General features: G+C 39.8%; 2 protein-coding genes across 2 annotated transcripts in view; both read right to left on the reverse strand.

Annotated features, from left to right (window-relative positions):
• Nucleotides 1-10,376, reverse strand: part of npc1l1 (NPC1-like 1) — a 15,058-nt gene extending 4,682 nt beyond the window's left edge. Inside the window, exons 1-13 of the mRNA XM_010774697.1 lie at nt 10,335-10,376; nt 8,731-8,892; nt 7,027-7,938; nt 6,253-6,546; nt 5,747-5,970; nt 5,158-5,258; nt 4,626-4,798; nt 4,381-4,509; nt 3,360-3,542; nt 3,149-3,263; nt 2,360-2,625; nt 2,052-2,141; nt 1,774-1,964 (exon numbers count right to left, since the gene is read on the reverse strand). Of these exons, the coding sequence (XP_010772999.1) occupies nt 1,774-1,964; nt 2,052-2,141; nt 2,360-2,625; nt 3,149-3,263; nt 3,360-3,542; nt 4,381-4,509; nt 4,626-4,798; nt 5,158-5,258; nt 5,747-5,970; nt 6,253-6,546; nt 7,027-7,938; nt 8,731-8,892; nt 10,335-10,376 (2,882 nt within the window). The remainder of the gene's footprint in view (nt 1-1,773; nt 1,965-2,051; nt 2,142-2,359; nt 2,626-3,148; nt 3,264-3,359; nt 3,543-4,380; nt 4,510-4,625; nt 4,799-5,157; nt 5,259-5,746; nt 5,971-6,252; nt 6,547-7,026; nt 7,939-8,730; nt 8,893-10,334) is intronic.
• Nucleotides 10,377-14,384: 4,008 nt separating this feature from the next.
• Nucleotides 14,385-16,638, reverse strand: nono (non-POU domain containing, octamer-binding). Its single transcript, XM_010774694.1, has one exon. It carries the CDS (start codon nt 16,498-16,500, stop codon nt 15,214-15,216), a length of 1,287 nt encoding a protein of 428 aa, XP_010772996.1. The 5' UTR covers nt 16,501-16,638; the 3' UTR covers nt 14,385-15,213.
• Nucleotides 16,639-16,673: the final 35 nt, after the last annotated feature.

The following is a 16,673-nucleotide window of genomic DNA, read 5'->3' on the forward strand; positions in this document are numbered from 1 at the left end:
GGAAGTCACTAATGTAAGAAACCATAATCTTATCTTTATAACTTTTAAAAATACATATAAAAAAACGTTTTTTCCACAAACAACGGACACAGTGTCTACACTCAGTGTGGTGATGAGGTTAATAACAGCTCTCAAAGGGAAGTGATGCAACTCCGTTTATCTAGTATATTTGAACGTTTTTTCAACAGATATGCCACTTCGCCTGGATCTTTCGAGTTTTTCCTCAGAATTTGACCTGAAATGGCCTTAGGCTGTAGAAGCACACATTGCGGAGGAAATTTAACCATTTAAAGGTCTTTTTGTCATATTGATAGTATAAACAGCTAGGGAATATAAATATGCTCCTTAAAAATGAAGCTACAGCGATCAGCCAGTTCTAACCGTGCAGAGACTTCTTTTGATCTTACTCTCTGCAAGAAAGCAAATAAGTATATTTCCCAAAATGTAAAACTATGAATACATCCTCCTGACACATTGCAGTGAATGGGAACACCATTTGATCTTATTTCAGCAAGCATTGGGAGACTAAACTTAATAAATGTCTTATCAAGCATCAACGTTTTCTTTGTCCCTGACCTTAATTTGATTTGATGCCACGCTATAATTCTGGGCTTCCTTATTTATGAGAAGAGCTTTGCAGTTTGCAGGTAAGCAACTGATAATGAGGATAATAAACTAGCTCTATAATCCTTATTTTGCGAAGGAAACAATTTAAGTCCTATAATAATCCCTCTGACTCTCAAAAGGGCCTTCAAGTCAAGCTGAACGCTGATAGTATATCAAAATCAGATAGTGAGCACTAGGTTATACAATTCTCTCCTGTAAGTGTATTCATTTGTCTGTTTGTTGGAAAATAAATATGCTGTACTGCAGGATACAGGCTACAATCCAAGTGTTTTTAGACCTAATAATCAGCCCGGTCATAACCATAACCAAATATTTTGAATAAAACAGTCAGTAATTATTATAAGGGATGTTCTGGGTGTTGGTTCTTGATGGCACGGTCATGTGGAGGAAGCCTTTATCTGCTCAGTGAAGCTCATGTAACTGAGTTAACCATTAACTGATCTGATTGGATAGTATGTTAGAGGTTGCTACCATGATACCAGCAGGTTCAAGGATGAGTCACTGTAAAATGAGAAATGTGAAGGACAAAGGCAGAGAACCAATCTGCACTGAGCCACTGGCTGATGTAGAGCAGCTACTCTCACCAGTAGGCCCTGGGTACTCTTGGTAATTTACAAAACTAGCTTTTATTTATATCTAAATGTATAAATAAATAAATGAATATAATAATTCACAGAGATAAACGCCAAATTGATCCTGAAAGCACAACACACAGGACTAAATAATTGTCTTCTTTTTTGTTCCTCTGGCCTTAAAGTGAGACATGGCATGTACAATTTGTTTTAACCCATATATACCATCAAAGCATCATATCACCATCAGTACAGTACTTAAATTAAAGAAAATATTATTCATATTTTTCTTCTGTAGTTTGGCAAATAGCCAAGTTTAGTAAAAAAACAATTAAATGTATAATTTGGATATTTTCTTTTCGACAAGTCCAACATCATTTATGTTATGAAACGGAAATAGCCCAAACTCTCCAAATTGACCAGTGCATAGAAAAAATATGTTTTGCCTGCAGTGTCTCACCTCACAAAATGTTGAAGAGTTTAGCTGAGCCACAATTTGTTATCAAATAAAAGTGCACATCTTGTTTATAGCCTACAGTTTGACCTACATAGATCATGAAAATGATAAACTCACAGTTCAGGGTGGTTGGTGGCGTACTGGATCTTCTGGGTGAGTGAGTACTGATCGCAGCCCACGCTGGAGCAGACTCCATTCATGCCCTTCACAGCGGTGAAGTCAAAGCCTTTCTTTGTTACAAAATAAACAGGGACTCCGACTTCAAAGTATTTGTACAGGTACTTGAAATAGTCCAGCATGTAAGAGCCCTGCACCAAAAAATAAATAATATATGTTAGTTTACATAAACATTGGTGAGCAACCGTTAATTGAAATGTATGGAGGTGCTGACGGACCTCAGGCATAGCCAGCTCCTGATCCAGACCCACAGTCACATTAAACATGAGGTATACAGATCCACACAGCACGGAGATGAAGACCACCATCTGAAGAGATAACAGTAAAGAGGTATTATGACTGAGTACTTCTTACACCACTGATGTATTCAATAAAAATGTCCAGTTAAATTAGTCCTGGAATCGTTTTTTAAATGAGAGCATGATCATCTTACTTGATGTCATTGCTAAACTTAGATTTCACATCAGAGGTAAACCATGTTCAGAAGGACTCTCTTATGTTATAGTTAACGGGGATGTAGCTTTACCACAATAAACCTGGTGAAGCTGTGCAGGAGGACAGGGGCGTAGTATTTCCTCATTAACGGGAGCAGGAAGCCCTCGTTAGGCTCGTTGGGACGTTTTTTCGATACTGTGACACAGCAGACCAGTTCACAGCGGTTTTTGTCTTGGCGACGGGCGTCCAGTGACAGCAGTGCCACGAAAGCTGTCATCTGGAGGACGAAGTCCATGAGCACAGCGAAAGCCGCGTACAGAGCGAAGGTCTTCACCGCTGGCATGGTGGACAGGGCCCCTGGGGAACAAAACAAGATACAGTTATAGAAAATGTTTTGCTTGTCTATTCATTCTGTTTTAATCCTGTATTTCCACACAGTTGCGGATAAAGACTAGGTTACAAAAGTATTGTTATTAAAGTATTTGTCAAAATTGATACCAGGGGAGGCTGCATATAACTGTGATCGAAAAATATCCAAAAAAACTCCAGAGCGTTTTAAAGTTTAACAGTAAAAATATATAATAAAAAGAACACAATTTTATCTAAAAGAATATTCGTCTTTAATCCCAATTTTTGGGGTGTTTAGCCTTTAAAAAAAAAGTGTTTCACTGCTGGTAACAAACTTGTTATGTCGAATGTAGTGTATTAAAACACCACTCATTCAGTAAAACTACAATTATACAAAAATAGTTATATATCTATTAAAGAAAGTATACATTTATAAATCTGATATTTCACGTTTTTTTAGGGTGCTGACATGATACATATTTTTGATGTCTCCACAGACATGTATTTTTTTACTTATTGCAAAGATTCCTACCGAGGAAGAAGCAGATCGACTCGGAGAGACTGCACAGGAGCATGCTGGGAGCTACGTTTCCAAGCACACGACCGATGTGCTCCTCTCTCTTCTCTCCAGGCATCCGCACATCTCTCTGCGAGGAAAGGAAGAGTGGAGTTACATCCAACAATTATTTACAGTTCACATCCTGTAAAGTCAGCAATACTGGTGTACACAAACAAGTACACACCTGGTACTCCAGAACAAAGATGAAGATGTTGTCGGCTCCAACGGCGAGCACCAGGAAAGGCACGACCTGCAGGATGATGAGCGAGGAGGGGACGCCGATCCAGGAGTAGAAGCCCATGGAGGAGAGGACAGAGCAGCCGACCACCAGGATCCCACCCAGACCCACCAGGAACTTGGAGTCCACCTACAGGACGCAGAGGTAAGATCCAGATGTGGAACAAACTCAGTGAACCTTCTGAGAGCCATATCTTTTTCTCTATCATATCTTCTGTATTGTATAACATAATGGGCTATAACCTAGGTGCTTCACTGTAGAGATTATCACCATACAGCTGATGCAGATATACGTTTCTCCTTATCATACATGTGATAAGACGGGGCTTATCAGTTTTACCTTCTTGGATGTGGCCCAAGGGAGTTGTTTTTTTAATAGTAAAACAACATGTTATCTAGCAGCAACTTAACAAGATGATAACCTTTTTTCCCACCAAAATAAGTGTGTATATGCATTTTCTACTGCATCTCTCTGAAAACCCATCGAAGCAGGTGATAACCTCCTTTCGGGTTGCCGGTAAACTTGTGTGCCTTTCTCTTTTTTATGGTGATTACATTTTGACTTCATGAATGTGCAAGGAAGCAGGGTTAGTAACAATGGTGGTTAGAAAGGGAATACCTTAAAGGCAAAGGGCCATAAGTCGGTTTCAAACATGGGCCATTGCGGTAAGAACTCAGTCTTGATACATCTCAAGGCAACTCATGCAGTAGTTGGGAAAAATGTTCACTCAAAACCCTCAATGTGAACCTCATGTTGGCTCTAGTGGAAAAGCTAAGGGATCATCAAAGCCTGTTGTTAAAGTCTGAAGGACTCGGAATGCTTGTACACAAACTGAAGGCAATCCATCCAATATGTCTTGACTAGTCTGAACCATAGTGAAGGCCCTAGCAACCTCAAGTAGCTAAAACAAAGCAGAGTAATATGACTGCACTATAAAGAAGATAGGGATTACTCTTTAAAGTCTTACCAGTATGCGCTTCAATGAAGAGTACTCCCCCAGTGCTACAGCGATGTAAACAAAGATCACAGCATAGCTGATCATGAAGATGGGGATGTCCTCTGCTGTTGTCCGATTAATCTCATCCTCCAGAGACCTCTGGAGAGAGAAGAAAATAATTAGGGGCTAAATAGTTCAAGAAAATGATGACAGGATAGAAAAAGAAGAGAGAATTCAACAGGATACAGCATGAGAGTTTTCATATTTTACTGTACCTCTGCCATGTATGCAAAGGTGAAGTTGGAGCTCGGGCTCTTCTGGTAATCCTGGACAATTTTAAGGAACTCCGTCTCCCACTGCATGGCCACTTTGAACTTGGTGTTGGTACGAGCGTAGTTATTGAGGGAGAAGGTCATGACGAGAGCCTCAGCATTAGTTAAGTCGTCGTCTGAGAAAAGCAGGATAACAATTGTTTAATGAATCCATCTTCTAAATCATGAGTACCTCTCAGGATCTAAACACGTAGAAGCAGCCTTCGGTTTCTGTTTGCTGTTGCCTTTTATTAAATCAAATAATAATTCACTTCTTGCACTGTAACTATTCTTCTTGTTATTGATAGCCATTTAGAATTATATTGCCTTATTCTATTTCAGCATGTTTTTAATTTCTCATGGCGTTTTAATTGCATTTCAATGTCCTTTTGTTATTGTGTTGCTTTGTATTGCCGTGTTGCTGAAGAGTGCTATATAACCTTGATTTGCTTTTATTGTGCAGATATTTCCTGTGTAGAAGAAGAAAGTCACTCACTCTCGTAGCCTCCCACAGCCAGAAAGGAGAAGACTGGACCTCCGTAATCCGCCATGCAGCTCAAACCTAAAGCAGTGATGTCTTTGAAGGACAGGGGGGAGCTTCAGAGGAGATGGAAGAAGAGAAGTTATGTTAAATTACAGAGTAAAGGCAGATTTACATATTTAGAACAAAATATAAAAACAGAAGAAACAATAATCATTATGAAGTTAACTTTATGAGTGATTGAAATTAGCCGCATCTTTACCAGCCAACCACTATTGCATTTTTATAATATTACTTACAATTCAGCAAAATAATATATAATTCTCAAATGGGCCAATTGGCAACCTGAGTACTCTCTGTACTTCAACGCAAGGCTATTTATTTATATAAGTAAAATGTATGAGTCCTTAATAAATCATCCACTGTTGCTTTTCAAATTTAAGTTTGACACCTTGACGTTCTTAATATAATAATAGATATTATCAAGGTTATAGATTTTTTCATCCTTACTTTGTAATGTACTTTTCTAGTCACTTATTTGGATTTTGTTCCAACTGTGGTATTTTTTAAATGTGCTTTATAAATAGCTTAGATGCATGCTCACCCGAGGCAGTAGATCAGATGGTCCCTCCAGTCCACCTCTTTGGTCACTCCCAACTCCGTCATGTTGGCCTTGGCGTTCAGGTTGTCCAGGCTGTTCTGGAAGTACTGCGGCAGGCTGTTGACTGCACAGTCTTTCAGGTTGGGGTAGCTTGGGTTCAGCGGTGCAAAACAGACGTCCTTCAGACTCGCAATGCGGTTCAGATCCTCTGACCAGAACTCAATGTTCTAAAAAGGGCAAAGAAAAGGTGTCAGTGTGATGGAATAGCCAAAATATACCCAACAGGCCCAACTGGCCACCATCTTTGGAGAAACACCGGCGAAAAACCCCAACAGCAGTGGACAAGGGACTCCTAATTTTATAGTTGTATATTTTTGAGTGTAATCTTGGTTGCAGGGGATGTAGGGAGGGGTAAAAGATGGGTTTAATTTGAGGTAAGGTCCGTATTATTTCGGTATGTTTGTACTTGTGTTGTGGTGAATGTTTTGCTTTGATTATAGGCTCTCTACCTGGATTCGTGATTGGAGCTCCATCAGCTCAATAATGAGATCTTTGGAGATAATCCCGCTGAAGTTCTGCTTTCCAAACAGCAAAGAGTCATAAATGTGGCCTTCTTTGCCCGGCGCTGTCAAGATCAGCTGGTTGGTCCTGAAGAAGGGGTCGAAGAAAGTGTCGTGAAACTCTTTCTCCTGCCGGGCGCGGCTCTTCGGGGCAGACCACAACTCCACGGGGTCCGTGGTGAGCTCGATGTCCTTCAGGCCCACAGAGAAGACAGCCGTGACTGCAGCCGACAACAGGAGCACCTTCATTGAAGAAAAAAATGAACTGAAACTCAACATCTCAAAACAATAGTGTGAAGAATTGTAAGCATTTAAAATGATGTATATACGTTTTTGTCTGTACAACAATGGAACAATACTTTTTAAATGTACTCTGATTGGCTTCCCAGTGTCCCGAGACTGATCTGTTTGGTACTGCCACTTGGGGCAACAAAATCTGAAATGTATGAAATTATACCCAAACTAATTAAGAGGCCGCCGCTGACTTGCATGGAACATTTTGTTTGATGATTATATGACTGGCGATTGTTTCCAATTATTGACTTATCATTTAGTTGACTTATCTTTGCAGCTTTTTTGCATTTAGAGTCTTTGAATTGCCTTTCAAGAATGCCAAGAATGAGTTCAACAAAAGTAAAATAGTCTTTAACTTTTAAAGTGAAACAAGATGTCTATTTTAATGTCTGTTATTATGTATTCAACAAGAATTGTGGTGGAACTCACCGTGAGAGGATAAGTAGCCATGAGGGTTCCCCAATATCGAAACTGTAAGCTGAGGAAGGCCTGAGCAACCAGGCTGTTCTTTTCAGCGCAGGTCACCTCTGACGGATCAATGAGCCGCTGATTCACATCATTACTGTTCTGGTCCTTGCCTTTCCCCTTCCTCTTCCCTTTCTCTTCATCCTTTCTTTTCTTGGACCTCACCAGGTAAGCAACGGCGAGGTAGAAAATGAAGGAAAACAACAGGAGACAGAGCAAGAGGATAGCAATCACGAGGAAGCCGTCGGTCCCCAGCAGCCTGAAGGGGCCGGGGGGCAGATTGAGAGGCGGCATCCTGGGGCACGACTCCTGGCAGTCCTGGCAGGAGCAGTCCTGACCCCCGGAGGGCGTGGTCTCGTTACACCGGAGAGCCCGTCCAGCGTAGGGAATCACCCCCGCAGGTAGTCCCTCGGTGACTCCCGGTGGTACCAGCTGGAAGTCGATGTCGAGTGGAGCAAGGCCGTTACTGGAGTCTCCCTGGAAGTCATACCAGCGCTGGGGGGTGCACAGCTTGGCGCCGTAGCGACCACACATGGTGGCGATGGCGAAGCCTCCTGTGGCGGGGATCCTGACACTTTTGCAGGACTCGAAGGAGATGTCTGAGAAGGAGGTGCTGAGGAACGCCTGGTAAGCTACCACCACCTCATTGGTCGTATTCAGTTCGGTGACGTTCATGACCTTTGTGACCTTCACCGTCTGGCTCTGGTTGGGGCTGCAGGTGTTGATGCAGTGCAGGTGGGCGAAGTTCTCAGCGCAGGACGGGCAGCGGACCAGCACCGCCTTGGACAGAGTCAGACTCATCTCCAGGGAGAACAGCTGTTTCTTGGAGCAGCAGGCGAACGTGTTGCCCTCTCCACGGTCCAAGAAGGGACACACCTGCAGCAAGAACAGGGGCTGTTTATAAACTGACAGACCCAAATACTTACTATCAAGACAATACATAAGAATTATTAATTAAGAATTCACAAAAAACACTTAAAACTAGTCTACCATGCTTTATTCCTGTTCTGGGCTCCACTTAAACTCACAGTATGTATTTTTATGCTTTACTGCAAAAATCTGAATTTGGTCGCATCATGATATATAGCGTGGGATAATACATGTAGTTATATTCTACAGTTTAGGATAAAATCATATTTCATCATTCAGGATTTGACTGGAAGCCGAATTATCCACGGAGGTGGCTTCCTCTCATAAAAAAAAAGACTCATTGATGAAAAACGTTCAAAAACAGAGAATAAATCACTTTTATGTAAAAATATCTGACTTGCTCTCCTGCTGCCCGGCTGCCGCTTGGCTAAGGTTATTCCTCTGCTAACTTAAGATACAGATGTCTATGTGACTAAAAGCTGGGGCCTTCATCCAATACAAATATTTAGTTAGAAGAGACCAGGATCTAAAAAAGCTGTTAGTATAAAAAAGGCTTAAAAAAAAGTCAATTTATGTCTACAAAATGACAATGTTGGGGATTGCGCAAATGAGATTTATCACCATTTAAAGCAACTAAATAAGTAGTTTTTCAACATTTCAGATTTTTTACAATTAAAATATGTTAATTGAGAATATTTGAGAATATAAGTGCACAAACAAACAACATATATAACTTTGTTCGAGTTGTTTTTAGACGTTTTAATGCTGAAATGTGACACACTGTCACCATCTACAGACCGCTTTGAGTCTCCTGTAGTGGTCCCCTGTGAGGGCTCGGGCTCGGCTGTAGTCCAGACAGGGGACGGTGGGGGGGAGGAGAGCGCTTCCCACTGAGGGGTTGCGACCACACTCCTCATAGAAGGAGCAGAAGCCCGGCTCGTGTTGGGCCTCCGACAGAACCTGCACGTAAGAAAGAATCGTCACAAATAATCACAGGAGGAGAAACCACATTATGCTGGTAAGTGAAAAAAAGGAAGTAAGAAACAGATAGAGGAAGTTAATAGTTACTCAACCTAAAGACACTGACTTTTCATGTTGTATCACAATTTTGTAGTCTATAATGTACAGCTTTTTTTTTAACCAAATAGACACACTGTAGTCAACATAACTACAATGATAACTACCTGAATAAAGGTTGAGTGCGTCATAACTTTACTGCTGCAGGCTACAGTGTGTCCCGCCCTGTGAGCTATACTTAACACTTGATCGCTAGACAATTCAATTGTAAAACATTCAAATATGTTCAAGTTCAAACATGTTACAGGTAAATCTGTAACAAATTGATATATAATTGTTATATTAAAGAAGGTCTTTAATGATCATCTTTACATTATTGTAAATGTATTTATTAAAAACGACTTACACTGGTAAAATGATGAATTACTTATCCATATGGACCTCTCTCTAAAAGACCTTTCCCATCCAATTTTAAAAACCTTTCTAAAGGTCCGCATTTCAACTTGATCTTTTGCATCTTGACACAACTCGATTTTTAAGAGTCTATATTTGATTACTTAATGTTATATATGTGTTATGCTTCTATTTCAATAGCACTTTCAGGTGTATGGAAGACTTTAAATACCAAAATAAAAACACATCACAATATCTATTGTGTTTATTTTAGTTTAGCATTAGGCTAAATATTGTAAAGACTTACTAGGCCTTTGCTGCCTTAAATAACACGTATCTAACCTTTGCGTTGGGTGCAAAGATTTGACAAACGATTAAACATCAGGTTTTTTTTGTCTTTTATTGTGTTTTACTGTTTACCACATTAATCGCTAGTCATTTTATGATTGCCTGCATCTAGATAATAGTTGAATAAAACACTTCCTTGTGCGTGGTAGTGTTTATATTGGTGTTTAAGTATCTTAATTAGAAGATAAATTACTTGTGTTTCTCAAATGTACAATCCTGGTCACACATATCATATCCTAACCTAAGAGGAGGACGGGTTTTTTTGCATCTTCAGCATAAATTAGCAATGTTGAGAAAAGAGTTGAAATCTCAGATTTAAATTTTGATCAGAGAAGGAACATTGTTTCTCTTTGAATTTAAGCATGAAGTCTAAATGTAAATTTGAAATGTTGAGAATGATGTTGAAATGCCATTTTGAGACTACATTAGAATTGCTAAGAGTAAACAGTGAACATTGGAGAATAAATCAAATGACTAGCCACAGTGGCAAATACTGGACTTTATCCTCCAAATGCTGAAAGCAAACTTCTCCCCTCATTTCCCCCTCCCCCCCTTATGTCTAGCCCTTATACTCGTCCATAGTGGACTTAAATAAGTGTACAGTAAGTACCCATTCCAAAAGAAAGGTTTCCAGACTAACTTACCATGAAGGTCAGAAAAGTGATGAGGGCTGCGACACGGTTCATGATTCCTGAGTTTTCCAGCAGCAGGTAAAGAAGGCTCCTCAGGTACAGAGTGTAAGGGAGTGTTTATTGATCACTGCTGCCCTACCTGAAGATACATTAGACAAAGGACAGAGTGGGAGACAGCTTCTCCTTTAGTCCGTCTGTCCGTCTGACAGGTTGGGGAAGGTGAAACAACATGTACTGAGTCCCCACTCCTGTGATGTCACACCTATCTTATCTGGTGTGATTCCACGGCTGGCCAATCGCAGCTATGGATGATCAAATTCCTCTTCATGATACATAACATGGGTGGGATTTCGATAGGGTTGCTGGGGTGATCCCAATCAGCAAGTAGAAACTACAGGCGAAGAGGAAGAAACAACCACACCCAGTGTAAATAGATCTCCAATCATTTATTTTTACAGCAACTTGTTTTTTGTGTTTCTGTAGAAACATTAGTCGGACTGATGCAGATCAATCTGTTCACTGAACGTGACCTTTAGACCCTCATTCCAGTTGCACTGCTGTCAAATATATGAACTGCAGAGAGAGAGCTTATCTGCCCATTTCCAATAAACACTTCCTTACAACACTTCCTTGTATAAAATGTTTTTAAAAAGAAACTAAATAAGTTTTCAAATCTGAATACAAGGAGGATATTCTTCCAAGCCAAATTCATATTGATATAATTAGAAGACTATTCGGTTCCTGGATCACATCCTCCAATATCAAATCAACTTTATTATCATGTTGTTATCATGCTTCAAGGTCATGCTGAGATAAACAATTCAAATGTTGTGATAAAAGGACAAGAATAAAAAGGGCAGATATGGTGATACGTTCTTTGTTCTCTACAGTGCTGATAAGTCACGGCAACATATGGAACGTTGTAACTTGGCCAGCAAACCAAAAATCTAAATGTCTTTAATTCGGATATGTTGTACACATTTTGTGTTTTTTTTTCACTATCTGTGTTGAAATCTGTATTTTTGTTACACAATTCTGTTTTTGTAATGTTATTTTTAATTGTATCATCCTTGTGTGAATATGTACTGTCCTGATTTTCATTCTCACTCTGTTGCTGCTTTAAACTCCTGGATTTCCCCTCTACCTATGTCTATATACTGATATCCTACTTAGCAATAAACCAGGTTAGGATTCTGATTAACAAACATTACAAGCAATTTATTCTTTTTAACAGTACCTGTGCAGCGCTGTTTTATTGTTTATTTATGTTTTAATGACTTTATTCCCACTACTTTATCGTCTTTATATGCCCTTCAGAGGAAGACACTGTACTGGCATCCATTATTTAGGAGGGCCAAGCTCAACATGAGCATGCACGGGACTTTCATTCATTAAGTGTTTCTGCAAAAATTCAACACAAGTCTGCATTTTTGGAAGAAACTACTCCTGGGAAATTCCCCAAATCCATAAACGGGAAGCTACATTTGAATTTGTCCTGCAATACTTTGGGCTTCGCTGTAACAGCTTGACTTTAAAAATATGTGTGTTTTTTAATGTTATTTATTCCCTGTGAATTTGAATCCACACAGCCTCTTTTGCCAAACGCCACATAAAATCATAAATAATAGCACGATAAATACAGTGTGTATTTACAAGTAGATTTGCTGTATTTGTTTTGTAGTTGTATACAATTTGAACTATGATTTAAATGTACTAATAACATTTCATAAATAATTAATATATAGATTTATACAAATATATTCAAACGTGTGTTTGACACTTGTTCCTTAAATAATTATAAATAAAAACACTTATTTATATACAAAGCTCCTGACAAGTAAACTGGCATATTAGATTGAAAGGTCTGACATATATTTACACAATCATGCAGGCGTGTATAATTATTCAAATGTATTATTTAAAATATAATAATAATAATACATTACATTTATAAAGCGCTTTTCCTGGTGCTCAAAGCGCTTACAAGCAAGTAAAACAAAAATAACAACAAAAGTAGAAAGTGCCAAACTAGGTGGAATAAGGGCAAGGGGTTAGTTGATTAGGAGTTGAAGGCAAGAGTGAAAAGATGAGTTTTGAGGGATTGTTTGAATGATGTGAGAGTGTTGACGGATCTGAAGTGGTTGATATATAAGGAATAACTGATGACATTGATGTGTTTTTGGGTTCAGGTTTAAAGGCCTCAGTTTCACAATCAATATACCATCTATCATCCAAGGTACGGAATCTTTCAAAAGTACTTATCTATCCAGTTTTTAGACCTTGCAGATCTCTCGTCCAGATAACACACACTTTCCCCTCTTTATGATCCAGTTATCGATCAACATTCATGCAGCTGTCACTCCTGCAGGACGCTCAGGACTTTATGGACTCAGATACAGGTGAAGGCTAGTTTAATCCAAAGGCCTTGACCATCATCCTTTATATCTATGGATAGACTTGAGATTATTTATTGATAGATTGCATATATGTGTACATCCGTATTTCTTTATTGATAGACTGTACGTTCACTCATGGGTCCGGCTTGATATTCTTCCTCTTTTCATCTTGGTTTAGTTCTGAAGTCTTACCTATTTTCTTCTGTTTCTTTTTCATATCTGTTGTTGCCATGAAACCTGAATGTCCTTCTCGGGATTGATTAAGGTTTATATTTTCTTATCTCATTGTATAAAACCTTTGCGTGAGGCAGATTAACACACTGCACAGCAGGCAACCCAGAGATGATCTTTCGTACTATGTTACAGTGAGATCCCTGAAGGCTCTATGCTTTAAATGTTCAAATAACTGATAAATATATTTTCAATTTGGAGGGATGTTTACTTATTACGCTTTGTATTTTAACCTATTTGTAACCATGCACTCATACTTTTTATTTTAAATGTATTGACTTGATTTATAACATTTATTGTGTTGTCATTTTAAGTCTTTTAGGTATTTCTTTTTTAAAGGATAAAGTTGTAGATAGGAGAGCCCTTAAGTAAAAATAAAACATTCTCCTTATTGTAACGGGAGACATATCAGCTTATTTTATACAACTCAGTGTTATATGTTTTGCACGTTTTCATGAGAATTTTCCATAAGCTATTTGATGTAATGTTTAATAGACTAATTTCCCATCCCTCACTTAACCCTTTCTCTTTTTGCATAGATGTTTGGGCACTTGTTCAACCAAAACCCCAAAGACTGTAATGACATAACCCGGTCGTCTGGCAGATGCACTCTGACACTGTTTGGATATTATGCAACCAGCTGTTACGGTCCGCCTCCATTAACACACACCCTGTTTACAACCAGGCTTTCTCTGCATGCCGTGTGTTTGGGTTTCATCTTGGCAGACTGAGGAGTTTCTCCATGAAACTTCAATACTGCTGTCATGGCCTTGAACGATACTGAGATCTGAACCAGTAGCGAGCTAAAATGCCTTTAAATACATGAATATTTTAACTTACACACTCTGCTAGGATTGATAAAGTTAGACCTTTAAACTTTGAAAAAAGCAATACACAGAGCCGTATGGAAAACTTTAGCTTGAGGGAAAATTGAGACCTGTAATCCTAACACATTCTGTATCATATATTCTATATACTAAAGATATTATTGTTGTTACTGTTAATGTCTCTAAATGTACTGTTTGTTTATTTTAATTTGATCATATTTTTTATTATTTGCAACAATTTCCCAAGCTAAGATCAATGAAATGTATCTACTCTAGTCGGTAGTGGACATTAACTAGGTATATTTAGTCAAATACTGTACTGAAGTACATATTTTAGGTACTTTCATAAATTTTTTATTTCACGTTACTGGTTATTTATATTCCACCATCTGAGGAGCAACTATTGAACTTTTTACTCAGTATGTGAATTTGATGTATTAAATTAATTTGTAGATCCAGATTCAGAATAATACAACATAATATATGTAAATATACAATTATATTCACCGTTTTCTTGTTTTTTTCCTTATGTATCTTGTTTTATCTTTCTCACCCCTGGCAAGTGTACATGTACAAACCAATACATTTTGAAAGACACAACAGGAGAATAGGGTAAAAATATTTATTAAACAGATATCACCATGAAACTGAAAGATCTTTCTGAAATGTTTAACTATGCAAATGATGTATTAAGTGAGCTAACTTTAGGTGAACAGTGGAGAAATCTCAAGAAGAAATTAAGACAAAGTCAATAAACAGATAAATGTGTATTTTTGGATGAGTTTTTTCACTAGCATGAAAGAAGTCATGTTATGGAAGAAAAATAGCTCAAAGTCTCAAAAATGCCCAGGGCATGAAAAACAATGACTTTGCCTAAATGTATCTCTTTATCATTATACGCTGCAGCTGTGCTGAAAAGCAAAGATTCCTACCCCTAACTGTGATTCAGGCCATTCATCATTAAATCAATATTCTAATCCAGGTATCCAGCTGACAGCTGTGAACACCAACTGAACCAAGAGTGTGAGACACCCCCACCTATAAATGACCATCATGTAGATAAAATGTGTCTTGATGGAGTCACTTATGCTGCTTTGAAAAACATTGAAAAATCTAAATTCTTAGGGATACATGAATTTATTTCAGAAAAGCCGACATTTTCAGGACGAAAAAACTCTATCTATCCAAATGAAAAATACAATTATGTGGGAAATAAAAGTAAAACACATGGCTCATTCAGAGTTATGACAGTTTAGTACTAAAGACATAACCCAAAAAAAAAAAAAAGGTACAAAAAAAAGGTAAAGAATTAAAACAAAAAAACAGACGCTGTAGCGGCCGCTAAATTCATGCAACTGTCACCTGTTCAACCAGTAACCCCACACTACCTGAACTTTAAAATACAGCGAGTATGAAAAAGGATTTTAAGCATATTATTCAAAATCTGCGTTGCTTGTTGGGTCCATAGTCTCCAGGGCCGACGGGACCCCTGGGGAAGCCTCCCTGGCCCGGCCCGGCCATGTTGTTTCCTTGCCCTGGCATCATTGGAGCATTATCAGCAGGAGCACCTGCAGGACCAGCATTGGCACCCAGCGAGTTTCTGTTCATCCCGTGACCGCCCATGTGCATCCTGATTTCTTGCTCCCTGTTTTCAGGGAAGTTGCCTCTGAAGCCGCCCTCCTGCTGCCTCTTCAGCATCTCCTCACTGCGCATCCTCATCTCCTCCTCTCTCCTCCGGTGTTCCTCCTCCTGCCGGATCTCAGACTGTTTCCTCTTCAGCACCTCCTGATTGTGGAGCTCCTCCATCCTCCGCAGCTCCTCCTGACGCCTCAGCAGGTCCTGCCTCATCAACATCACCTGGTGCTCATGTCTGGCCGCGTCCATCTCGACCTCCAGCTTCTCCTGAGCCTCCTTCATGTTGCGGTCCACCATCTCGTACTGCTGCTTCTCCATCTCCATCAGGGCCTTCCAGCGCATGGCATACTCAAACTCGAAGGAGCCCGGCTGTGCAAATCTTGGTGGCTGCTCACGCTCTTTGTGATACTGCTGGTTTTTGTTAATGATTTTTTCTGACAGTCCTTCCTCTTCATCCAGCTGATCCATGGGTTCCACTGTAATGGGTCGAGGAAAGGCTGTGAGAAGATAGGCACCATCACTGCACTTATCCAAAGCCTTTCTTGCAGCTGGCTTTGAGGTGAACTCCACTATTCCCTTCCCTGTGGGCCTCCCACGATCATCCACTATGACTACAGCTCTCTCTATCTGCCCAAAGCCAGCAAAGGCCTCTTCCAGCAGCTCGTTGGACACAAAATCTGGAAGATTTTTCACAGTTAAGGCTGCACCGTGTGTGGCAAATCTCACCCTGACAGGCCTGCCTTTGAACGGGGTATCATCCAGCTCTGCTCTGGCTATCTCTGCTATGATCCTGGTCTCCAGCCGGATGAAGCCGAAGCCTCTCTCCTTGTTGATAAAGATTTCATTGGCCCTGCCGTACTTGGCGAATAGCTTCTCCAGCTCCTCTTCAGATGTCCCGGTGGGCAGGTTTCCTACGAACAGCCTGCTCCGCTGGGTGAAGGTTTTCTCCCCGGGTTTCCTGAAGTTCTGCAGGTCCAGGGTTAAGGCCTCGTTGCTAGAATCCTCGGGCTGCTGGCCGTTGGTGTTCTTCTGCTCCACCGGGCGGTTAGACCCGTGGTTGTGCTGGGGGGTGCCTCTGTTTCCTTGCATTTTCTCTATTAAAGAATTAAAACCCGAGTCGACGAATCGCTCGTCAAAAAACACGCAAACTCTTAAAGCAGAGTGGCGCACAAAGAGCTGTGAAAAAATGGCGAGGAGACGGCTGCTTTTGTGAGCTCAACACAGCGCGACCCTTGTTTTTAAATGTGTGACGTATATTGGGT

Source organism: Notothenia coriiceps, unplaced genomic scaffold (assembly GCF_000735185.1).
Source record: "Notothenia coriiceps isolate Sejong01 unplaced genomic scaffold, NC01 NC01_scaffold00014422, whole genome shotgun sequence".
NCBI classification, from domain to species: Eukaryota; Metazoa; Chordata; class Actinopteri; order Perciformes; family Nototheniidae; genus Notothenia; species Notothenia coriiceps.

What these genes read in the sequence shown, in the direction of transcription:
- nono (XM_010774694.1), bottom strand. Translation starts at nt 16,500, where the DNA reads ATGCAAGGAAACAGAGGCACCCCCCAGCACAACCACGGGTCTAACCGC.